The sequence below is a fragment of the Camelina sativa genome, chromosome 15, assembly GCF_030686135.1.
Source record: "Camelina sativa cultivar CO46 ecotype springtype chromosome 15, ASM3068613v1".
NCBI lineage: Eukaryota > Viridiplantae > Streptophyta > Magnoliopsida > Brassicales > Brassicaceae > Camelina > Camelina sativa.
In genome coordinates, this window is record NC_141894.1 from 16,457,569 (window position 1) to 16,484,777 (window position 27,209).

General features: G+C 38.1%; 2 protein-coding genes across 3 annotated transcripts; one reads left to right on the forward strand and one right to left on the reverse strand.

Annotated features, from left to right (window-relative positions):
• Positions 1–640: 640 nt before the first annotated feature.
• On the forward strand, positions 641–1,609 carry LOC104747038 (CLAVATA3/ESR (CLE)-related protein 41-like). Its single transcript, XM_010468606.3, has one exon. The coding sequence runs from the start codon at positions 964–966 to the stop codon at positions 1,261–1,263; it is 300 nt and encodes a 99-aa protein (XP_010466908.1). The 5' UTR covers positions 641–963; the 3' UTR covers positions 1,264–1,609.
• A 9,114-nt stretch (positions 1,610–10,723) lies between these two features.
• On the reverse strand, positions 10,724–12,016 carry LOC104747040 (14-3-3-like protein GF14 iota). 2 transcript variants are annotated; one of them, XM_010468609.3, is made up of 3 exons: positions 11,603–12,016; positions 11,318–11,517; positions 10,724–11,196 (listed from the first exon to the last, which is right to left on the reverse strand). In XM_010468609.3, exons 1-3 carry the CDS (start codon positions 11,682–11,684, stop codon positions 11,191–11,193), a joined length of 288 nt encoding a protein of 95 aa, XP_010466911.1. In that variant the 5' UTR covers positions 11,685–12,016; the 3' UTR covers positions 10,724–11,190. The 2 variants fall into 2 exon arrangements, with proteins under 2 accessions (XP_010466911.1, XP_010466910.1); XM_010468608.3 differs by having other exon boundaries at positions 10,724–11,517; positions 11,603–12,011.
• Between the last annotated feature and the right edge of the window lie 15,193 nt (positions 12,017–27,209).

Consider the following 27,209-nt stretch of genomic DNA (forward strand, 5'->3'; position numbering starts at 1 on the left):
AATTCATTATGTTCTAATTCGGTGGTTTTGATAAGACATACCCGAAGTCTGTATAGCAATTCCCTTCTGATGTATATCATTCATCACATTTCGGGTATATCATATCATAGTATTAACAAACGGGGTATAATTTGACTTTCATCCCTAATGAAAAGATAAGCGTAGTTTAATTATAAACAATAATTTGTCTACTTTGACTAGTATTTGATACACGTTGATATACAATTGGTGTTTGTCACGTTAGTCAAAGAAATATTTTTCTTGGAAAAAGAGAATATGAAAAGAAATGTAAAATTAAAAGAAGAGAAAAGAAAGCAAGAACCCTGCTTTCTTCCACCTCCTCTCCTTTGATTTTTATTTTATCACCTTTGCTTTTTGTCTAAGCTTTTTAAGATTCGCGCATAATGACCCAATTACCACTACACGCTTTGTCCTTTTCGTTGAGATTGCTCGTTCCACAGTGGCAGGCCTACCGACAATTCTATGTCTTTTCAGGGGCTAAACAGTAATATCCATCCCAAAGAAAATTAGGAAAATGTTTTGTCTCGCGTTGTTCAAACCCTAGTCTGAATTCACCATATATGTCCATTCACTCCAGGCGATATCATGCTTGCAGGGTGCTTTTGGTAAATTATATAACTTGTGACTATTCTGCATACATCTTTAATTTAGCATACGTTGTTTGGTTTACTTTATCAATCAAATATTCACGAGTGTGAAAATTTGAAAACCTCTCTCTCTCTCTCTCTCTCTTCTCCTTTTTCTTTGTTCTCTTTATCTCAAGCTCATTCCTCTTCTTAGTTAATTACTAGACCTCTCTCTCTTTTGTTTCATCTTATTCTTTCTTCGTTTTTTGTTTTACTTATCTCGCGGCTCTGACCAGCTCTCAAGTTGTTCGTGGCTGGTTAATGGATATTGAACCCTCTTGGGATCTTGGGGGGGTGGTTTCTTTTTCTAAATTGCATGGCAACATCAATTGACCAAACCAATACCAAATCATCACATGCTCGTGCTCTTCCCCTTCTCCTCATCTTCTTATCTTTCCTTCTCTTCATTAGCCTTACAATCCCCATGACTCGTCCTCAGGTCACATCTACGGTTGCTCCTTTTAAGAGGGTTCTCCTTGAACCTTCGGTTTCAGCTTCAGTAACAATGGATCTACATCCAAACGCTCGCACACGACACAGCCGCACTTCTAGAAGGAGAGAGTTTGGAAATGATGCTCATGAGGTTCCTAGTGGTCCAAACCCTATTTCCAACTAGGTGAGTTGGCACATCTGGTTTTACCGGTGAGTTTGAAGGATAAGTTATTATAGATCAATATTATATGTATATTGGGGAAGCTTCAGATCGATGAAGATTAGAGAGAAGCTTAATTATTATGGATTTTGTTTTTTTTTTTTTTTGGCTATGAATTATCATGGATTTGGTATATATATCTTTGGATCGATCAATTTGGTACCCTTCCATTTCCTTTTTAAATCTTTAGTTCGTTTTAATATTGCTTCCTCCATCTTTTAAGTTGAAGTTAGAGTTGTAAAGAAGAGATATACTCTAAATGGTTCACTTGTGTGTATGTAGCCACCTCTAATATATTTCCTTCGCAAAAGCATTTGGTGCATATAGAATCCTTGGTTATTAGATTTATCTGATGATAGTTAAATCATTAGTATAAAACTTGGACCATTGACCAAAAGACCCTATTTGTAACACTAAGTGAATGACATTGAAGATCTCGAGGGATTTCCCAAATAATTGTTGGATCTCGTTTTTTCCGGACAAAACTGTCTCCTTTCTGAATATAAATCTTGAAAAGAAAATGCAAAACAGCTATATCCGATATCAATTATCTAAAGTAGTTTTCTTTTCTACCGGAAAAAGTGATAATAATCTTTAAATAATAACAATAATTCATGTTACTATATGGACCCTCCGATATATTCATACATACCAACCGGTAATACGCTGTACGATTCGACACAGAAGTGTGAAGCCCCATTTATTTTTTACCTGAATTGTTTTGTTTTTTTTTTCTACTTTTTTTTCACTATAAAAGAATATATCCAAAAAAATGTGGATCAGCTTTTTCTTTCGTTGGGTTGAACGACATGGGACTGTAGAAGAGAAGAAGCAAAATTATTAGACAAGAATCACTTCCTAACATAGCTTTTTGTCTTGTCAAAGCACAGTGTCCCAGAAGAAAAACCAAAAGCTAAATAAGAAAAAGTGATGATTTGATAATTATAATCGTATCATTTTCTTGTTGTTGAATTATATGCCATCAATCATTTGCTTTATGATGTTCCACTTTTCTTCTCTTTCTTTCTTCTTCCGTGTATATTGTATTTGTTAACGGCCTTGGTTTCCTTATGTTTATTTTACAGAGCTACGATTTTGATTGAATAACAAATATATACTATGTTCTGCTTTTCGAAATTTACAAAAAAAAAAAAAGAGTATTATTTTTAAATTAGAACTGAACTGATCGTGCATATATCCAAGTTATACGCCTCAATAGTTGTTACATTTTAAGAATGTGTATTGTTACATATAGAATGTATATGCACAACAATATCAAACATCTATCTATACTATTAATCGAGGAGCATACTTAGGGATAAAAAATAAATAAAACATAACATATATCCATATTACCAAACAGACCCAATTATTTGCATAATTAAAAAAAAAAAAAACATCTTTATCCGATATATTTAGTACTTTCTAAAACGACTAAGTCAAAAGAGTATAGTAAATATTTCATACAAATTAAACCTATTAACAAATTTATTGATTTTTTCCTAAATTCTATATATCATTAACTATGAAAATAATCGTAGTTAATATAATGCCATAATAAAATCATGTATTTATAGGTGTAGAGAAATTAATACTAATTGAAACTGAAAAATTAATATAATGCTTAAAAATCGTGATATTAGAAAATATTCAGCCATGATTTTAGGAAAATTATAATTAATCCAACTTAAGCGTAACAAGATAGTAATGACTATAAAAGTAAAGTACTATTAGAAATTTAGAACAACCCACAATACTTCTTCCAAAGAAAAGCAGACCTTGATATAAAATTGAAAATGCTGGAAAAAGTCAATTTCAAGATTAAAAATTTCTTCATACCTCACAGTCATATACTGCAGTATTTGTAGTGAAACTGCAAATGTTTTGGGAATATAAACTTTTAGAAAAATAGTATTTTTGTAAACTTATAAAAACAAATGTCTAGCATAATTCTTATTCATTTTTTCTTCTTACATACATTATATATTTAGCGGCTTCTGTTTTTCTTTATTTAGATTCAATATTATCAACGGAGAAGGTGTTCTCAAGTTTTATCTGACCGAACAAGTTACAAGTTTAAACAAAGGTAAGCTTATTACATAATTTTTGTGGAGTGTAAATTAATATATCAAATTATATTAAGTCTGTGGTATGTCAGGTACGAAAAGATGAAGATATTATCAAGAGCAATTGATAAGTTTGTAATCAGCATTCCCAAATCCAGGATCTCCAAAGAATCAACAAGTGGTAAAGATCTATTTATATTTCATCTAAGTCATTTAAAAATAAACTCTAATTATGTGTATGATAAATCATGTTGGAAAAAAAAAGAATTTCATTTTTTTCCAACATATTATGCCAATCATGTATAAATTTTTACTCAATATGACCTAATTCATGTTATTTTATTATTCTCTTATACGTTTTAAATTGAATTTTTATTGGCAGATATTAGCAGACAACTCCAGAGTTCCAAAAAAAGTATTGATGAGCAGTTCAAACTAGAACCATGCTGAATCAATCTTCTGGAGAGTGAAAAGTGAGGGAAGCTCTCAACTGTGATTTTACAAAAATATTTCATTAGGGAAAGATAAGAAATGGAAATATAGCTCACTCACTACAAGAAAACACGCCTTTTGCGAGGATGAGTTGCGACGGAGGATAGCTCTCGCAAATTTGCGGTGGATTTGCGACGGATGTACGAGAAAATAAAAATACCTAGCAACTCCTTCGCAAAGTTTTGAGGAAGACAGTCGTCGCAAATCCGCTGCTCAATTGCGAGGCATTTACGACAAATTTGCAGAAAAGGTCACATTCCTCGCAAATCACTCGCAAAATTGCGAGGCATTTGCGAAAACAGAATCCATAGCAAATTTGCTACGGACATGCGAGTAAATTGTGATAGCCATAGCAAATCAATTGCAAAATTAGGAAACTAATTTTTTATAAATATTACAAAATTAATATAATTATTCTCAAATACATTTCAATGTTTTCATATATAAGATGAATTATTCTGAAATACATTACTATTAATGATTAAAAAGATGAATCCAAGACTTATAATCAAGGATAGGGAAAGCAACACATTTGGAGAATTGGACAATTTTTTGGAATATTTGTCAAATATATGTCTCAATGTAATGAACATATAGGAAGATAGTTAGAAGATAGTTAATGATTAGAGGAAGATGCAAAATTGGACAATTTTAAAATGTTTGATGATAGAAAAGAGAATAATGAGCCTATTGGACATTATAATATACTTGAAAGTTTATTTGAATAATTTTTTAAAATCATTTTTGATGGTTTTTATAAATTAGATATTCAAGGTTTGCGACAAATTTGAAAGGGTTTTACTAGTTGAATAGCAAATTCCTCGCAAATCCATCGAAAATTTCTCAAGTCATAGCAATTCCCTCGCAATTTAAACCCTTGAACCTAAACCCTTAAGACTAATTACATTAATATTAATGATTAAAAAGATGAATCGAAGACTTATAATCAAGGATAGGGCAGTGCAACACAAAATATTTGGAGAATTGGACAATTTTTTGGAATATTTGTCAAATATATGTCTCAATGTAATGAACATATAGGAAGATAGTTAGAAGATAGTTAATGATTAGAATAAGATGCAAAATTGGACAATTTTAAAATGTTTGATGATAGAAAAGAGAACAATGAGCCTATTGGACCTTGTAATATACTTGAAAGTTTATTTGAATAATTTTTTAAATCATTTTTGATGGTTTTTATAAATTAGATATTCAAGGTTTGCGACAAATTTGCGAGGGTTTTGCTAGTTGAATAGCAAATTCCTCGCAAATCCATCGAAAATTTCTCAAGTCATAGCAATTCCCTCGCAATTTAAACCGTTTAACCTAAACCCTTAAGACTAATTACATTAATATTAATGATTAAAAAGATGAATCCAATACTTATAATCAACGATAGGGCAGTGCAACACAAAATATTTGGAGAATTGGACAATTTTTTGGAATATTTGTCAAATATATGTCTCAATGTAATGAACATATAGGAAGATAGTTAGAAGATAGTTAATGATTAGAGGAAGATGCAAAATTGGACAATTTTAAAATGTTTGATGATAGAAAAGAGAATAATGAGCCTATTAGACCTTATAATATACTTGAAAGTTTATTTGAATAATTTTTTAAAATCATTTTTGATGGTTTTTATAAATTAGATATTCAAGGTTTGCGACAAATTTGAAAGGGTTTTACTAGTTGAATAGCAAATTCCTCGCAAATCCATCGAAAATTTCTCAAGTCATAGCAATTCCCTCGCAACTTAAACCCTTGAACCTAAACACTTATTCTCATATAATTCCCTCATATAATTCTTATAATTCCCTCATATAATTCTCAATATTCTCATATAATTGTTATATAAATTACATAATTACATATTTTTAATATTTTTAATACGTTTGCTAGGGATTTGCGAGGGATCCTAGCTAATCCCTAGCAAAATTTGTGAGGGACTTGCGACGCAGCGTTTTTCTATATAAACGTAAAACCTAGTTTGAGCGAAGCTCAAACCCAACACTTCACAGCCGACAAACCCTAAGTCTTCTTCTTCTTCTTCCGATTTCTTTCTTCTCTGGTTTTCGACTCCTCCACCTCTCCCTTATCCAGTTAGTCTACTCGTCCTCATCCTCTCTTCCCCGACCCTAGAAACTCCTCGTCATCCTCTCTTTTCTCCGTCTAATCTCCTCCTCCTCTCTCTTCTTCTGTCGTTCAATTTCATGTTTAGGGTTCTTATTTGATCTGTTTAGGTTTCTTTTTTTACAGTTTAGAGTTTCGATTTTGATTTAGGGTTTAGCTTTGCGAGACAAAGGTTTTTGATTTTAGGGTTTATTTCAATTTTAGGGTTCTTATTCGATTTTGATTTTTATTTCGATTGTAGGGTTTAGGGATTTCAATTCGATTTTAGGGATTTCAATTCGATTTTAGGATTTTAATTTTAGGGTTTTTAGGGTTTTCCGATTTAGAACCCTAATTTATTCGAACTTGATCTCATACTTATTTTTTTTTTGTAGATGTTTTCTGGGAACGACTACACACGATTCCTCTCGTAGACTAATGCTCCAAGTCCATGCAGTGGTGGTTCTCGAGGGTCGTCATCGGGGGTCCAAGGTTCTTGACATGCAACCTCACAGCATAGGCCTCCGGCACCTGCTTCATCTCCACCCATTCGTACGCCTCCAACCGCTGCTGCATCTCAATCGATTGGTCCCGATGCAGCCACACCTACATCTCCAGCCACTCCTACATCTTTGCCTCAACGTTTAAATAGTATGACGTTGAAGGAGTTACTCGAGAGTCCTGGCCGTCAAAATCTAACACGATTAGATCCAAACCGTCCCCCAGGAACTCTCTGGTAAGAGAATGATTTAACTTATTTCTATTTTAAATTTGCATTTTTAATTTTAGGATCAATAATTACATCAAAACAATTATGTTATCCCTAGGTTTGTGATGATGGGAAGGTTGCAGCCACTGTCCGCAGCATCTTTGAAAGAGATTTCAAAGAGCCTCATGCTAATTGGTCACAGACGCCACAGGCGGTCGTAGATCGTTGGTATGAAACTTTTGCGGTAAGTAATAGTTTAGTTTAGAGGAATCGTGCATATGTAGTTTAGTTTAATCGTTGATATATAACTTATGTAGCTTGGATCAATACTAAAATATTTTGTTTTATTTTTTACAAGCAAACATATAACTGGGACCGTTCTATAAACGGTAGAGTTAAACATGAGTTTGACAAGAAGTTGAAGGAGCGGATGTGTGATCAAGTGTGCCGGTGGAAGGGAAAGTGGAGAGAGAATGGTGATGATGCAAGGCCGCGATGGATTGATCCTCAAGTATGGGACTAGTTAAGTATTGGCGTGATCCCAAATCAGAAAAAGAGTATCAACGGTCGTAATGCTCGATATCATGATCCTGATGGCACTGGCATACATAAACACCACTCAGGCCAGACCTCTTTTAAAGCTCGTGCCAGAAAACTTGTAAGTTTCTAAATTCTTACAAGTTACAAGTTACTTCTTGTCTGTTAATTCTTAAAAGTTACAAGTTTCTAAATTCTCTGTTACTTCTTGTCTTTTTCTTACTAATGACCTTTGTCTTTTGTTTTACTTTGTGTTAGTCTGAGGTGACTGGTGAAAGCACTCCGGATTGTCTACGTGTCCTAGAAGACACTCACAAAAAACCCGATGGGAGTTTTGTCGATGGAAAGTCAGAGTCCATCTTCAATGAAGTGTCATCAAAGATACAAGAGGTTCAGTCTCAGCTCTGTTCAGGGGATAACACGGAGAGTTCTGCTTCTGGTGGGTTGTCTGTTCATGCCAAGAACAAAATTTATGCCGAGATAAACTTCTATTTTATGTTGGATGTTGGATGTTGCCTTATTGTTTGGAGTTTTTGTTGGATGTTGAACATATTTCTTGTGTGCTTTTGAAAACTCTAAAGTTTGTCTTGTATGAGTTTGTGTTAGTTTGTGTTGTTGTTTTTAGTTTGTCATATGGTATGCTAAGATTGGTCTTGATAGTTTGTCATAAGATTAGGATATGCTACATTTGTGTTGTTGTGTCTGTTCTAGGATCCGAATCTTGTATATCACTTGTTGGTTCTTTCAAATGAATATGAAAGTAATTGTTTGATTGTATTGATCGTAGGTTGCTCCGAGGAAGAAAAATAGACTTTATGGAGTTGGTTCTCTGCAACATGAAGCATCTTCAGCCCATTTTGGACCATCGCTTCCGCCTACTGAGGATCCGATTGTTCTTGCTCAGAAGCTTGCTGCCGCTGAAGCTACTCTCGCAACCCAAGCCACTACTCTCGCAACCCAAGCCACTCAAATTCAAGACAGTGCACAAAAGATGCATAGCTATGATGCATATTTTGACTACCTTGCCGGGAAGGATCCTGAGTTTGCTGCTAAGTTTGGAAGCAGGCTTGTTGACTCCGGCACAGGCACATGCACAAGCACATGCATAGGCACAAGCACAACCACTGGCACATATACATGAACCGGAACCGGGGTTCCCTCTCTATTACCCTCTTTTTAAGACAATTTGATATTAAGTTCTAATGTTGATTTTGTTTTTTGGACATGGTTGTTGTTAAGACAATTTTTTGTTTCTTAAATTTTTGTTTAGAAACAAAAATTTGTTTCGGTTAATATGTATGTTTGAATTTTATTTTATATTTTGATTATAATTTCTATTTCTTATAAAATATTGTGAAAATATAAAGATATAAATATATAAATTTGAAAATCAAAAATATAAATATCAAAATAAAAAAATTCTTAATTCCGTAGCAAATTTATGCTACAGATTTGCGATGATTACTAATTTGCTACGGATTTTGCGACGAAACACATATCTGGGTTTATAATCTTATTAATACTTTGCGACGGAAACAACGTCGCAAAGTTCTAACAAATCTGCGAGGGATTTACGTCGACATATTTTGCAAGAGGAAAGCGAGGATTGTTGTTCATCGCAAATTGCGAGTGCTTTGCGACGGACATATATTGCAAGAGAAATGCGAGGAATGTTGTTCATCGCAATTTGCGAGTGTTTTGCGACGGACATATATTCATCGCAAAATTTGCGAGGAAAGTGCTACGTGTATTAATTTGCGACACACGATTAGCGAGGAATTGACGATCCTCGCAAATCCGTCGCTAACACCAGTTTGCGAGGGAAGAGCGACAAATCTTGCCATCGCAAATCGCGTGCTTTTTTGTAGTGACTTTACAAAAATGTCAATTCAATAAACAAATTATCGTTGTTGAAATCATTTGATGTTGGAGGAATTTGTAGATCAAGAAAGTTGAATTATTGTCTGGTATTTTTTTAGAGAAAGTTTCCTAGATATTTAATATGAAATCAATTTTGACTAGTTTAACAATTTATTGGTATTAAATCAATTTTGATTAGTAAATTTCTGTAAAAAGAAAATTTATTAAAATGAGGAAATATTGATTAACACGAATATGCTAAACATTTCTTTTTCAAATCCATTTTTTTCTTTTAAAACAAACATTTATTAGATTTAGTCATTTACACAACCATGATTGCTATTATTTCAAATAGTTTTAAGTATTTCTACCAAAATCGGAATATCCATAAAAACTACTCTATTTTAAATGTATTAAAATTTTACTAGAATATTCTAATCTAAACTATATATTCTTATCCCAAAAAAGTAGTAGACTAAAATATGTTACATTTTAATTAGAACTGAAAAATAAAAAGTTTTATAATTAATAACTATTTTATAAACGGGATGTTTACCTTATTTTTAAATAACTAATTCAAATTATAATTGTTTAAAATAAAATTAGATAGTATAAAACTTATTATAATTAATTATTATATCTAGCCATATTGTTTTACTTTTAGCCAAATAAACTTTTCATAAAATTAATTGCATTCTTTTATTCTCAATAAATTGTTACGGGATGGGATGTTAATGCTTGTCTTTCCTAACTGTAATATGTTTGTTTTTTCAATTTATCTAGCATAAAAGTGTTCAATATAAATAATAAAAGACAATAATGTATAAAGCATTCGAGTACTTTGTTTTTTTTTAAAAGATAATCGTAACTAATCGAAAACGGTTTACGGTCCGAACAAAAATTGATATTATAATGATGTCTTTAATTCAAGTACGTGGAACTATTTACTCCTATAAATCTCGTGGAACGGGTTTTTATAGGGTCAAAAGATTTTAAAACGTGTTGGGGTTTATCCCTTTGATATCTCTGTTTGGGTTATTTGGGTTCACGATGTTTTAATTCATTTTCACGATTTTTATCTTGTTTGATAGTTTATAAGTATGATAGAATGGTCAATCTGGTTCATAACTCATCCTGATTCATCATTATGTGAGTCCAAGTTTCATGTGAAATTATTCTTATTTCAAACATTCACAAACTGGACTGAAATCAAACCAATACAAATTTGGATTATAAATACTATACTAAATTTAGTATATGAAGCCACTATAAGACTCATCTGTTATAAATCAAAACACGTAAGTGCAAATCCAAAATCTTGAAAAAATATATTTAGAAAAAAATCTCGCACGTATGTGCGTGTCCGATCCCTAGTAGACATATATAAGAGAGTGCTATGAATTGTTAGCAGTGAACTTAAGGCAACCTCAATAGTTGGTTTTAAATTTGAGTCTCTTATGTACTTTTAGAATTTTTAAACAATATATAATGTACTGTTTATAAAATAAGAGCCTAATTAAAATTATCCCCTCTAATGGTAGGATATAATTTTGAGTCTCTTATTTTTTTTTTTAAAATAGTTTTTTGAAATTAAATCTGCGGCTATTAAAAGGGCATGATCAGTTAAGTTGTTTCTGAAGACTGTAGCTGAAGATAAACCATAGGAAGGTAACTTATGTCATACCAAAATACATGAAGAAAAGATCAAGAGTTTAAACCAAAAGGAGTTCACTAACACTACTACCTTTGTCTAAACCCAAGAAGAGCAGACTTCTTCAAATCAGAAGCAGCGCTCAAGAGAGATTGCAATGTAGAACAAAGAACAAATATAACAGTTAAGAGACCAAACAAAACAGATGTCCCTATAGAACAAACATAAATTTCTGCAGTTAAGAGACAAAACAAAACAGATGATGATATTTCAAAGTCTTTTCTCTTCTTACATAATCTCAGATTATGTGTAGCCGGTGTGGAACTGCAATGTATCAGTCCAAGCTGGGGACTTGTTCAATGAGCATCTTACTGTGTAAATAGCTGAAGCAGCAAGCATGGAGGGACAAAACAAATGCAGAAAACCCGAATCATCCATGTTTCAATTTTGAAACAATCTCTGATTCAAACCTGCAACACAATCTCAACTAACATCTAGTTAGTAACCAGTGCATTAAATCACTAAGGGATGAGATGCTGATCAGTGAGGTTTGAGAATGTCTTGACAAATGTTGGCGAGCTCGTCTTCTACCTTTTGGCGATAACCCTTGATGTGTTTCACATTCGATTCATTGCCTTTGCACTCTTCATTCTGCTTGATTGACGACATTATCTTCCACGAAGCTCTTCTCGCCCTGATCACGTTCTTGTAACCAACCGACAACCGATTCCTCTCTTCCACCGTCAGCTCGCTGTTCACTCTCGCCACTTTCTTCATCGTCTCCACCATCTCTGCACATTACAATATTACATCAAACCCTCAGTTTTTCCAGAGATATATGTAATTAAAATCAACATAATAAAGAGATTCTGTTACCGTCGTATCGCTCAGCTTGCTCGGAGAGCTTAGTCATATACACAAAAGTCTCTCTCTCTTTGTCGGATCCTGACGATGACATTTTGTTCCGATGATCTGTCTGAAAAACAGAGATCTTTATATAAGGGTTTGTTCTCTTCCGATACAATCTCGGACTCGATTCAAAACCCTCCGATTAGCCTCGGCCGATTCAATCTCCGTCGCATCTCCTCTGACCCGATTGTCCTCTAATTCCATCTCCTTTGATTCCATCTTCTTCCATTGCCAGTTCGACTTCGATCGAGAGAAAGAGACAGAGAGATGGAGAGGAAGAAGAAAAATAATCAGTCGACTTGTATCTCTATTATTTTGTTTTGGCCAACAAAATAATGAACCTTATTCTCAAATGGACCATTTTTGGGTTCATCCTAATGAACCTCTCTTGTTCACTTCACCCCTAGGAGTAGGCCTGGGCATTCGGTAAGAACCGAGAAAATCGAACCGAGAAAACCAACTATTTCGGTTATCGGCACCGATTGTCAGAAGAGGCTTGAACCGATCGGCGAAATTATTTTGAGAATTCGGTTATCGATTCGGTTCGGTTCGGCGGCAGGTAACCGAACGGTTCTTCGGTTCTCCCCTAACTATCACTTGTCGTCGAAGCAGCCTCATGAACTAAGGTCAAGGAATGGAGGATGAGTTGGGATATTAAAGATCCGCCATGGACATAGCTCGAAGAAAGACGATGAACTAAAAAAAAAAATAAACGAAACGCTAGGGCAACATGCGTTTAATAAATTTAGACTCTTTTGGGCTTAAAATAAAATATATGTTAAATATAAAATGTGTTAAATTTTATGTGCAGGCCCATGTTTTTTGCAGCCCACGATCTGTTAGAATAGAAAACCCTAAATCAATAAATATTCTTTTCATTTTTTTTTTTCTCTCTCTCAGCCGCTGCTTCTTTTTCTACCTCTCTAAACTCTGATATTCTAGTGAATCTCCTTCTGTTGCTGTTGCTTCTTATTCTACCTCTCTAAACTCTGATATTCTACTGAATCTCCTTCTGCTTCTGTTGCATCTTCTGTTTCTTTTATTAATCCTCACAACGAAGAGGAAAATTCAACGTCTCCCATCTTAGTACATGTAGTTTTCACCCCCAATTACTCTTTTTTCTATTTACGCATCTTATGTAGAGTTGCTTAAACTTTAGTAGGCTGTTATTACAATTTATTTAGGTTGTTCTATGTGGTTGCTTGGTAACAGGTAGCGGGATCGGCCGGCCATAACATGTCACCGTCGGAATCTTCTTTCTAAATTTATTTTCGGTTAACCGAATAAACCGAAAAAAATCAAGAATCGGTTCACTTCGGAATAGATTTAAAAGCAGATAACCGAACCGAATAAACCGATTACCGAATAAACCGAACTGAATTTTTATTCGGTTTAATTCGGTAGAATTTTCAGAGAACCGAAAAATTGAAAAACCGAATAAACCGACCCGATTAAACCGATAAAACCGAACGCCCAGGGCTACCTAGGAGTGAACCTCTCTTATTCCCCCCTTCTTAATTAAAGAAACAAATTATTAATTAAAGAAATCTGTATATAATTCAATTTTAATTATAAACATTATATTATAGTTTTTATACTTAAAATATATAAATCCAAGTTACATTTTTATAAATCCAAACCGAGATATAATTGTGTTTAATTATGCAATTTAAACCCTAACCACTTTTTTATAAACCTTAATTGAAATACAATTTTGTTTAATTGTAAAATCTAAACCCTAACCACTCTTTTATAAACCCAAACCGACATATAATTTTCTTTAATTGTAAAATCTAAGCCCTAACCACTATTTTATAAACCCAAACCGATATATAAATTTCTTTGATTGTAAAATCTAAACCCTAAACTCTAACCACTCTTTTGTAAACCCAAACCGACATATAATTTTGTTTAATTATAAAATCTAAACCCTAAACCCTAACTACTCTTTTGTAAACCCAAACCGACATATAATTTCGTTTAATTATAAAATCTAAACCCTAACCACTATTTTGTAAACCCAAATCGACATATAATTTCGTTTAATTGTAAAGTCTAAATCCCAGTGTTCTAAAACGCGCTAGGCGCTCTCTAGGCGATAGATGAACGCCTAGCGCCTAGTTGTATACGCGGGTGTTTAGGCGGAGCTTAGGCGGATATTTATATATACTATAAAATTATATATATATATATATATTATATAAATTATAAAATAACTATCAGTAAATAAATAAATAAAATCAAATGCCAAACAGAAAAAATATTTCAGTTCTACAACTTGATTTAAGACAAATCCAAGTTAAAAATAAAAATACAAAACCAATTTCAAAGAAATATAAAGTTAAACCGTAAAGAAAGAAAGAAGAAGTGCAAAATTCAGATTCTCTTCCGATTCTAATATTAGATTCTCTTCCGATTCTTATACTCCGTATATATCTTGAACTTCATCTCCATCTGATTCGAAATCAATATCAACATGTTCTTCATCTTCATCATCATCAGAGATGACAACTTCATCATCCAATTCTCTAACATCACCCACATTACCCGCCATTGATGTCTCTCCAGCTCCCTCTCCAGCTCTCTCGCCATTGCCAAGTCCTAAATCCACATCCAAGTCCTCTTCTCCATTTTCACCCTCAATAATCCATTCTTGAGCATACATAGCGTGATCAGCAACTAATATATCAATATTCTTCTCCTTTTGTACCTTTTTTCTTTTGTTCATAATTCTAGTATTGAATTGGACAAAAACCAGATTATTTAATCGACTTGTATCAAGTCGATTCCGCTTCTTTGTGTGAATCTACGTATATCAGACAAAACCATCAAGATTAAAATATTCAAAGCACTTTAGAGTCAAATGAAATTAAATAATAAATCTGTACCCTTTAGAGAGAGACAAAACTTAATATGGAATAACAGAGAGTTATGAAAACAGAGAGTTATGAAAATGAGAGGTATAGCCACAGAGATATCGATAATAGATTTTGGGATTGTATTCATTAAGTATTACAAAACTAGGGTTTTGCCCACTTAAGAAAATATACGGACGTCTCGGCGGTGTTCGTATACGCGGTCTATGCGGTGTCCAGGTGCCCGCTTTATAAGAAAACGCAGAATAAGCCGAATATGATGTATTGGAAACGTTAGTACACCGAGTAGAGAATAGGCGCCGCCTAAACGTACGAGGCGCCCGCGTTTTAGAACACTGCTAAATCCTAATCACTATTTTGTAAAACCAAACTGACATATAATTTTGTTTAATTGTAAAAACTACACTCTAATCATTCCTTTATAAACCAAACCGACATAATTTCCTTATTAAAAAATCTACAGAAGTTATTTTCTTAATTTGTTTTATCTTTTTTTGTTTTAATTTTGATTTATTTTATTAAATATGATATGACATGACGTTTTGTTATATTTTGATTAGTTAATTAAGAGGGGATGAATAAAAGAGGTTCACCCCTAAGGGTGAACCCAAGAATTTTTCTTCTCTATCCAGTATACTAAATAGGAGGACCTCATATTTTTTTTCATATTTCTGATTTATTTTTTCCTTCTTTTTAGTTATATACCCACTTAAAAACCCCCATTGGGGATGACCTAAGCCAAGTTAATTCGAAAAGGTTTTTTAAAAAACTAGTGAGCATTATACAGTAGAATCTCTATAAATTAATACTCGGTAAATTAATAATCTCTATAAATTAATAAATTTCTCCGGTCCCAAGTTGGGACTAGTGTAATTTTGGACACTATTCGATAATATAATAAAATAATATTTTTTTCGAAACTCCTTTGTAAATATATGGTCCCATTAATAATAGAAATTAATAATTATATAAAATTATCTAAATATATGTATATATCTACACATTAATCTTTATTAGAGTTCATTTTTAATATTTTTACTACATAAAATTGAAACAACCTTTCCCGTTTTTTTTTTATACCTTAAATTACTAGTGGTCCCATACCCACTAACATCCTAACAACAAACAATAACCGCGGATAACCAAATAAAACAATTCCATTAATCCAATAAAATTCCAACATAAATAATCCAATAACCAATAACACCATAATCCAACAAGGAAATAACCAAAAGCTAACATCCTACAATGTTCCAATGACTTAATCTAGCAACCTAACAATAGCTAGACCACAATCAATCAAGCCTCTAGAACATCCCTTCATCATCGCCTTGATTCCACGATCACACTTTGCCTTTACCTGCACATCACAAACAACAATTGAGATGCGTAAGTATTATCATAAATACTTAGTGAGGCCGTCCTCCCATCTACTGGGTTATACACACAAGCATATGAGACTCCCAAGTCAACAAACAACAATAACACAATCAATATATCAAACCAGGAAAATAAGACTCGGCAGGTACTAGTGTCGACCGATGCTCAATCGGTGTCGACCGATGCTACAGAAACTGGTGTCGACCGATGCCGGAATGGTGCCGATCGATGCTACTCGAAACGGTGCCGATCGATGCTCCACAAAAGTGGTATCGATCGATGCCTCTTCTGCAGACACGATCTGCGCGAAACTCAGCGACGAACTCCGATTCCAATCAACACAGAATCGACTCCAAACACGTCTAACCATCTCGGAATTCACTAGAAATCACAAATACAATGTACCCAAGCAAGCAAACACCACAAATAACAAGGAATCACACAAAAACAAAGAAGATCTCATGCTTAGATCAACCATGGTCAAGCACTCACCTCAAGAACAGGAAGATTGAATTGAGGAACGTGGAAAACAACACCCCCAGAAGCTCCCCCTTCGTTTCCAGCAACAGCTAACACTTCTACTGCCTCAGATCTCTCCAAAATCTCCAAGAACAAGCCCAGAAAATCTCAAGAACGTTTTCTCTCTGTCTCTCTCTTTTTCTCACTAAGCGGCGACCAAAAGAACTCTCCAAAACCCTCAAACTCGTCCTTAGACGCTTATAACACGATTTAGGGATTTAATTGAACCAAACCGAACCAATTCAGCAATTAATCAAACCGGCCGAACCCAGAAATTAGTGGTGTCGATCGATGCCACTAGGGTGTCGATCGACACTCCTTTAAAAATCACAAAATCCGGTTCGCGGATGTTACAATTCTCCCCCACCAATATGGATTCGTCCCCGAATCCCGCAATACCGACCAACTGCCAAGGACCTCCGTGCCACCGTCAACACGGCCCGCACGTCCCCAGACTGGACTAAACACCATCAGCCAAGGTTTCCCGTGCCACTGTCGCAACAGCCCGCACACCTCCGACTGACCCTCGAGGTCTCCCTCTAGCCAATATACTCGCATCATAAACACTATTTGCTCACAACTCAGTGCTTCCCCCGTCCGTGGTCGCAACCAACGAATCATGCCGGCTCGCTATCAGGCCAACCGCCTTAAGCTACGGCATCCAGGAAGTCACTCACACACACACTCCCCCCGCTCTCAGGTCGCAACCTTCGAGTCATACCGGCTCACTGCCAGGCCACAGCCTACAGCTACGGTATCCAGGGAGTCTCACACGCCCACTCCCCCCGCTCTCGGGTCGCAACCCTCGAGACATACCGGCTCACTGCCGAGCCATGGCTAACAGCTATGGTATCCAGGGAGCCTCACATATCCCGCTCTTGGGTCGTCACCCTCAAGTGCGCTCTCGGATTGTCATCCGAAGCAACATACCACTCCCACTCTCTGGCCACAAAGTCCATCGAGCTATCGGTATCACGTGAGTTAGGCCCGCACGGCCTTGAGCAAAAACAAACACTGATGCCAACGAGTATCTCCCGGCTAGATCTACCTCAACATTTCCACAAAACTTTCCCTTTTTAGAAACTTTCTATTTATGGAAACCTTCCTTTTGTGGAAACTTTCTATTTATGGAAACTTTCCAAAAATAGAAACCCGAGCTATTTCTCTTTTCCCATGACAACAACAGTCAAACATAAAGAAAAATACTCATCTTATTAATCTCAAAAATATCATAATCGTTACAATCTCAACGAAATTACATCAGAAAAAGCAAAAATACAACAACCGGAGCCAACAACCCGCATCCCGAGCACCACCTCATCTTGATACTTAGTCGCACAACCAACCACCCCTAAGTGACCAAATATCAAGAGAGATGGGCTGGAATACTCCGTACCCGCTCCAGCCACAGACCACAACTCGGACCCGGCTAGACAAGCTCAAGTCACGGTCTGCTTCTCAAACCACTTCTTAAACCTTGCCTTCATCCTCGCCTCGGGCTCCCAAGTCTGCTCCTCTACTCCGTCACAGTCCCACAGGACTCTCATCAAAGGAATCTTCTTCTTCCGAACTTCCTTGACTCTCCTCTCGAGCACCCTCACTGGTCTCGCCTCTAAAGTCATGTTAGGCTGAAGATCCTCAAGAATCTTAGTCAACAACTGATCACCCTCGTGAAGACACTTCCTCAGCATCGACACATGAAATACCTTGTGGAACGCACGCATAACCTCAGGCAACTCCAACCGGTATGCCACTAGTCCCACCCGCTCAACCACTCTGAACGGTCCCATGTACCTCGGACTCAACTTAGTCTCTGTCAATGACCTGTTTGGACCCCGCAACATGGCCATCTTGAGGTACACTCTATCACCAACCTGAAACTCAAGATCCTTTCTCCTCTTATCAGCATAGCTCTTCTTCCGATCCTGAGCCTCCTTCATGTTCAGCCTCAAAACCCGAATCTTCTCCGAGGTCTCCTGAACAAAATCTGCACCAAATATGCTCCTCTCCCCCACCTGAGTCCAACATAATGGTGTACGACATGGCCTCCCATACAGGGCCTCATAAGGAGCCATCCCAATACTAGCCTGGTAGCTGTTGTTATAAGCAAACTCCACCAAGCTCAAGTGATCTGCCCAATGACCACCCCAATCCAGCACACACATCCTCAATAATTCCTCCAAAATCTCGATCGTCCTCTCTGACTGACCATCAGTCTGAGGATGATAGGCTGTACTCATATGCACCTTCGTGCCCATCTCCGCCTGAAATGCCTTCCAGAACACCGAGGTGAACTTGGAATCTCTATCAGACACAATACTAGCAGGCACACCGTGCAATCTAACTATCTCCCTCACGTACTTCTTGGCCAAAACCGCTGCTCCATCAGTTTTCTTGATGGCCAGAAAATGCGCAGACTTAGTCAAACGGTCCACAATGACCCAAATAGCATCAAACGTCCTCGACACAGGCAAACCTACCACGAAGTCTATCGTGATCAAATCCCACTTCCACTCTGGAATGGGTAAACTCTGTAATAAACCACCAGGAACCTGATGCTCCGCCTTCACCAGCTGGCAAGTATCACACTTTGCCACCCAGTCAGCTACGTCCTTCTTCATCCCGACCCAGTGATAATACCGCTTGAGGTCACGGTACATCTTGGTCGCTCCTGGATGAATAGAGAACTTGCTCGAATGAGCCTCTCTCAGTATCTCCTGCCTCAAATCCTCACCCTTGGGCACACAGATCCGACCATGCACAAGGATAGTACCATTAGCAGAAACCTGATACTCTGCACCCGCAGCCTTAGAGGCATTCACCAGCCCCTCATCACTCTCCTGAGCTAACCTCACTCTGCTCAACAAATCTGCTCTATCAACTGCCTCCAAACCCAAAGGTTCCTGTGAGATAGCACACAAACTCAATGCACTAATCTCACCTACCAACACCTCCATATCCTGCTCCTGAGCCGAAGCCACCCGCTTCCGACTCAAGGCATCTGCAACCAGATTAGCTTTACCAGGATCGTAAGCTATGTCCAAATCATAATCCGCTACTAACTCCATCCAATGCCTCAGCCTCAAATTCAGCTCAGGCTGAGTAAAAATGTACTTCAGACTCTTGTGATCTGTAAATACCTGTACCTTCCCACCATACAGATAGGATCTCCAAATCTTAAGAGCAAAGATCACTGCTGCCATCTCCAAATCATGGGTAGGATAATTAGCTTCATGCTTCCGCAACTGCCGCAAAGCATAGGCTATAACCTTCCCCTGCTGCATAAGTACATAACCCAACCCCACTCTAGAAGCGTCTGTATACACAACATAAGGCTCGTCCTGCTCAGGCAATGCTAACACCGGCGTGGTAGTCAACATCTGCTTGAGACTTGCAAAACTTGCCTCACACTCTGGTGACCACACAAACGGGACATCCTTCCCTGTAAGCTTACTCATCGGCTGAGTCATACTCGCAAAACCTCGAACAAACCTCCTGAGTAACCTGCTAACCCCAGGAAACTCCGAATCTCAGTGGCACTCTGCAGCCTCGACCACTCCCTGATGGACTGAATCTTCTCTGGATCCACTGAAACTCCCTCAGCTGAAACAATATGACCCAAGAACCCCATCTCACGCTGCCAGAAACTGCACTTACTCAGCTTAGCAAACAACTTCTGCTCCCGCAGCTTCTCCAACACTGCTCTCAAATGTACTGCATGCTCCTCAGGACTCTTAGAATATACCAGGATGTCGTCGATGAAAATGATGACTGACACGTCCAGAAACTCCTGGAACACGCTGTTCATCAATCTCATAAACACAGCTGGCGCGTTTGTCAACCCAAACGACATCACCACAAACTCGTAGTGCCCATATCTCGTCCTGAAGGCTGTCTTCCTCACATCTACCTCATGAATAGGAATCTGATGGTAACCTGAAGCCAAGTCGATCTTGGAGAACCAAGTAGCACCCCTCAACTGATCCAACAACTCATCAATCCTCGGGAGAGGGTACTTGTTCTTCACAGTAACTCGGTTCAAACCCCGATAGTCAATACACAACCGAAAACTCCCATCCTTCTTCTTAACAAACAACATCGGAGCTCCCCACGGTGAACAACTAGGACGGATAAAACCCTTGCCCAACAAATCCTCCAGCTGCTTCTTCAGCTCTGCCATCTCTGCTGGAGCCATCCTGTAAGGAGCCTTGGATAACGGCATCGTCCCCGGTTCCAGCTCAATTGTAAAAGTATCCGACCGAGATGGTGGTAATCCCTGCAATGACTGGAACACATCCTCAAAGTCCTCCACAACCGGAATACCGCTAACCGTAGACTTCCGCACTGACTCTGGCATAGATATAGTAACCAGCTAGGCCTCACGGCCCTTCTCGATCAACTTCCCTGCCTGAACGGCTGAGATCACGAGACTCCCCGAAGTCGGTCTAATACCCTGAAAAACCAACTTCCCTCCTGGACGCTCAAACTCCACTCTACCCCGATAGCAATCCAAATGCACCTTATACCGATGCAACCAATCCATACCAAGAATAACGTCATACAACTCCACTGGACTGATAAGCAAATCCGCTGGCCACGACTCTCCTGCGATCTGAATATCAACTCCTCCAGCTCGTCCAATAACCCTCAGGAACTTGCCTCCAGCAACTCTGACAACTCCTGAACGCTCTCCAGAATCCCCTCTGATCCCCGCACTCACGGCACACTCCGGAGTAATGAATCTATGAGAAGCTCCATAATCAAACATAACATGGGACTTAAACCCTCCCACCAACAAGGTCCCTACACAAACCTCATGTGTTGAGAACCTAACACTTGACCACAAACAAAACAAATATAGTCTGAACTATTGAATTGACTAAGTTCGAATCTCAGAAGTTATACCTGTGATCGCTCCTGCACTAGTGCCACCGGGCTCCTGAGTCGAGTACACCTGAGTCGTCGGCTCAATCCAACCCACCGGCTGCACACCGTGCTGCACACCCTGCTGCACCCCAGGCTGGGCTCCAGCCTGCAACACTGCTACTGCCTTCTGCTGCAACTTGGGACAACGAGGCTTGATATGCCCCGTCTCTCTGCAGTAGTAACACACCCGAGTATCTGTCCGCGGCTCCGTCACCGCCCGCTGCTCTGTCACTGCCCGCTGCTCACCTCTCTGTGGACAGCTAGACACCTTGTGGTCCCTACTACCACACCCAAAGCATTTCGCACCCCCGTGCCTCGATCTCTGCATAACATCAAACTTCCTCTTCTGCCCCTGCGCAGGCTTGCCGCCCTTGCTAGGAACAGAAAGTGGCTGAGACTGCTGTGGCTGCACCGACGAACTGACCACAACCACCTGTGACCTTAAGTCATCCTCTATCCCAGCTGCAACCTCAACCAGCTCTGCTCTCGTAGCATAGCTCCTCACTCTGCACCGAGTCCTCAAATCATCCCGCAGAGCCAACAAAAACCTCCGCACCTGAGCCGCCTCTGGCTCCCATGCCCTGCCTGCATACCCCACAAGCTGACTGAACTCTGCATCCAGCTCCCGCACTGTACGGTCCCCCTGAGTCAAACCCAAGAACCGTGCCTCCATACGATCAAGAGCCTCTTGAGGAAAATACTTGGAGTTAAACTCCCCCACAAAATCTCCCCAAGACATACCCCTCTGCACCCTCTGTGCTGTCACCGACCTCCACCACACCCGAGCATCTCCTGACAAGTAAAACACTGCCAGATCCACCCTGTACCGGTCGGGACACCTCAGCGAAAGGAAAATATCCTCCATCCGCTCTCTCCACTCATCCGCTACACTCGGATCGGTACCTCCTGAGAAATACCCTGCTCTCACATGCCGCAGCTGCTCCATCATCCGCACATACTGAGCATCCACTACCTCGGCCCCCGGCTGCACACCTGCCTGCAAACCCGCCACAGGCTGCACCGCTGGATCCTGCCCACCACCCACGGGCGGCACTACCGGATCCTGCCCACCAACCACTGGCGGCACTACTGGATCCTGCCCACCAACCACTGGTGGCACAACTGCTGGAAGTCGCTGCAAAACCTGAGCTAGCAAGTCCATCAAGACATCCTCCCTGCCTGGAGCACCTCCCGCTGCAACCCCCACACCCGGGGCAACACCGTGTTCGACACCGGGCCCATCCGCCCTGCCGTCACCCAAACCAGCCTGGTCTCCAGACACACTAGGATGAACCTGTGACTCCGCCACCTCCTCACTGGCCATGCTCTGGGTCACACTCACACTGGCCTCAGGAACCTGACCTCGTCCCCGACCCCGACCACGACCACGCCCACGACCACGACCGCGACCAACAGCATCCTCACCCCTAACCATCTGTATCATCCAAGAACAGAAGGCTAAGCAAACAATAATTCTAATACACAAGAAACACAACTTACCGTGGAATCACAACACAGGCTCGAAGAGGATATTCTAGGACTTCATGCCACACTCAATTGACCGACTCACACAATCAATCATAGCATGGAATCCTAAACATCAACAGCAAAAGCACAATGAACCCTAGACCTAGAACCGTAAGGGCTCTGATACCAAAATGAAACAACCCTTCCCGTTTTTTTTTTATACCTTAAATTACTAGTGGTCCCATACCCACTAACATCCTAACAACAAACAATAACCGCGGATAACCAAATAAAACAATTCCATTAATCCAATAAAATTCCAACATAAATAATCCAATAACCAATAACACCATAATCCAACAAGGAAATAACCAAAAGCTAACATCCTACAATGTTCCAATGACTTAATCTAGCAACCTAACAACAGCTAGACCACAATCAATCAAGCCTCTAGAACATCCCTTCATCATCGCCTTGATTCCACGATCACACTTTGCCTTTACCTGCACATCACAAACAATAATTGAGATGCGTAAGTATTATCATAAATACTTAGTGAGGCCGTCCTCCCATCTACTGGGTTATACACACAAGCATATGAGACTCCCAAGTCAACAAACAACAATAACACAATCAATATATCAAACCAGGAAAATAAGACTCGGCAGGTACTAGTGTCGACCGATGCTCAATCGGTGTCGACCGATGCTACAGAAACTGGTGTCGACCGATGCCGGAATGGTGCCGATCGATGCTACTCGAGACGGTGCCGATCGATGCTCCACAAAAGTGGTATCGATCGATGCCTCTTCTGCAGACACGATCTGCGCGAAACTCAGCGACGAACTCCGATTCCAATCAACACAGAATCGACTCCAAACACGTCTAACCATCTCGGAATTCACTAGAAATCACAAATACAATGTACCCAAGCAAGCAAACACCACAAATAACAAGGAATCACACAAAAACAAAGGAGATCTCATGCTTAGATCAACCATGGTCAAGCACTCACCTCAAGAACAGGAAGATTGAATTGAGGAACGTGGAAAACAACACCCCCAGAAGCTCCCCCTTCGTTTCCAGCAACAGCTAACACTTCTACTGCCTCAGATCTCTCCAAAATCTCCAAGAACAAGCCCAGAAAATCTCAAGAATGTTTTCTCTCTGTCTCTCTCTTTTTCTCACTAAGCGGCGACCAAAAGAACTCACCAAAACCCTCAAACTCGTCCTTAGACGCTTATAACACGATTTAGGGATTTAATTGAACCAAACCGAACCAATTCGGCAATTAATCAAACCGGCCGAACCCAGAAATTAGTGGTGTCGATCGATGCCACTAGGGTGTCGATCGACACTCCTTTAAAAATCACAAAATCTGGTTCGCGGATGTTACAAAAATCTTTAAGTGCTATCTTCAAAACATAATTGTTATTTTCATTGAAATTGATTTTATGAAAATATTAGTTATAAAGATTAAATCTTATTTTTAATATTTTTTTACCAAATTAGGAAATTCTCTCTATAAATTAATAATTATTAATTTATCGATAAATTAAAACCTCTATAAATTAATAAAATTTCGTGGTCCCGACTTTATTAATTTATAGAGATTTTACTGTAACAAGAGACGACATTACTATTTAGAGCTGAAGTTGTAGACAAATTCAGATTCTCTTCTGATTCTAATATTAGATTTTAGAAAAATGTATTTTAATAAGCGAATTTTAACCTTAGCAAAGGTTTTTTTATTACTCATTACTAAAGTGTTATACAAATGAACTTTAGGCTTACAAATAAAGAATTTTTCTGATAATTTTTGTTAACTATGGGTCATTTAGTCATTACTTAGTAATATATTATACTAGATTAGGATCTATGTGATGTGCGAGTTTTAAAAATTTGAATAAAATTAATTATATATAAAAGCTTATATGAAAATTTTTTGGGGGAAAAGCAAAAATGCCCATTTTTCCCTTCCACTTTTTAAAAATGCTATTGGGAAGGGTCCATTTTTAAGGGTACCCCTTTTTTTGGTGAAAAAGACTTTTTTACCCTTAATGAAGGAAACCTAATTTTCTCTCCACTTCGCCGTGCTTCTCTCCTTCCTCAACCGACGATTCTCTCTCCTTCGTTCATCTACGATTCAGCGCGGCGATTCTCGATCCTTCTTCGCGGAGATTCTCGATCCTTCTTCGCGGCGACATTGATTCTGGTTCTATCGCAGGCAGGTTCATTCTTTCTTTGTTTCTTTATGGGTTTATCAATTTGGACTATCGCTTTTTTAAATTTAGGGCTTTTAGATTTCTTTGATATCGATTTGGAATATGTAAACTCTTTTAAATTTGGATTTATGTTCTTTTAAAACAGTTTTTAAAAGCCCCTTCAGTTTCTTTGATATCGATCCAGATTCAGATCTGATGCATTCAGATCGATAATTGTGTTTGATATGGATTTGAAATTAGTAAAGTCTTGTAAATTTGGATTTTTGTTATCTCTTGTAAAACATTTTTTAGAAAGTCCCTGTTAAACCATTTGATATCAATTTTTAGAACGGTCGTAGTTGAATTATGTCGATAAAGTGTGTTGATAAGATGACTTCAGATCGATAACGTGTGATGTTGATTTTTAAAAACCCTTTTAAAACTCTTGTAAATTCGTTGAAAAGTCTAATTAAGTGTGTTTCTTTAACATATGGCATCAAGTGATTTTGAACCCCTTGCACTACCAGAACCAACATATGGTATGGGTTTTGAACCAATTGTTGGAGCAAACATATGTCAACATTCGGACTTAAGCCTAGTTGCCAAAGTTAAACATGCATTAGGAAAAGCATCTTTCACGAAGCTTCAATCTTCCTTCCTTGGGCCTATCATCAATCTTTCGGCCAGAGACATCAAATTTTTTGGGAAAATATTCCACTACTTGATGCTGAGAAGGCTGAAGACAAGAGGGAGAAACTTATGGTTTACAGTGGATATGCAACCTCTTCGGTTCTCCATGAGAGAGTTCTTCCTTACAACAGGTAATTATAAAGTGTTTGCAATGGTTTTAAAACCCTTTTAAAACCCATTTAAAACCCTTTTAAAATCTTTTAAAACCCCTTTAAACTTTAAAATTGTTAAAAGCCCGTTAAAACCCTTTTAAAACTCTTTTAAACTCTTTTAAAACCCTTTTAAAACTCTATTGTAAAAGGGTTTTTCCCGTTTTAAAACTATTGTAAAAGGGTTTTTCCCGTTTTAGAAGTTTTAAAACCCTTTTAAAACTCTTTTAAAAGGGATTTAAAAGGGTTTTAAAACAGTTTATATTAGGCAAGTTTGAACAAATTAACATCATTGTTTTATTAAACATAGGGATTCAATGCGAACCTATTCATAGAGAACCAAGGAATAACGGCAAAGATCCAATTAGTGAACCATATTCTTGGGCGGTGAGAGGAGATTACACTTTAACTCAACTTCAATATCGACTATTTAATGAACCAGAAGAGGGTAAAGAACCTTTGGATGACAAGGAAAAGGAATGCCTCGCTGCAGTGGTATTAACAGAAGGTATTTTGATGACACCATATTCATTAGAGAAGATACCTCTGTCTAGGCTTAAGCATGCATCGGACAAATACCTACCAAACTATGCCGTTATTCCTTGGACAAATACCTACCAAACTTCTGTAAAAAGGGGAGTGTACGAACATCTCTTAGCTACAACCCTACCAAAACTCAATACCTTTCAAAACGATTTGAGTATACAGATCCTCCTTCTCCCAAACCCTGACGATTTTGTTCCTTTTTGCTTTGAACACCAAAATAAAGTTTACTCTTCCTTCTCTTCTTTCACTTTGTTTTCAGCAGCTAGGCAACCACAAAACACGACCTAGGTCGTTCTCCCACTTAAATATCACGGTTTAATGGTTTTCCCTAAACCAAACCGGTCCAAATCGATTAAAAACTCAATCTGGTCGAACCGGAAATAAGTGGTGTCGACCGACACCCCCTTGGTGTCGATCGACACCCATCCCCAAAAACCAATTTTTGGTTCGCGGATGTTACAGTTGATATCTTTGCAGGTCAGTGTAGGTTTTTACATGGTTATTTAAACTTGTTTTAGATGGGTTAACAACTTTTGTATTGCAATGTATTTTAAATGGTTCTAACATCAATTATATTATATTTGCAGAATTAAAAAATGACTAGGATAATGGAAGTTTGCATCTTGCTGGTATATGAACGTGATCGCAGGAATGGTGCTTTAGCTTATTGCATCAAGAACAATATTTTAGTTTTTTTACTGTGACACTATTCTAAAAATATGTTAAGTTACTCCTTATATATATATACTTCGTTTAAGTTTAGGTATTTACAATGAAGTTTAAAACGTTGTTTATCATTTCCGAATCCTTTTAAAAA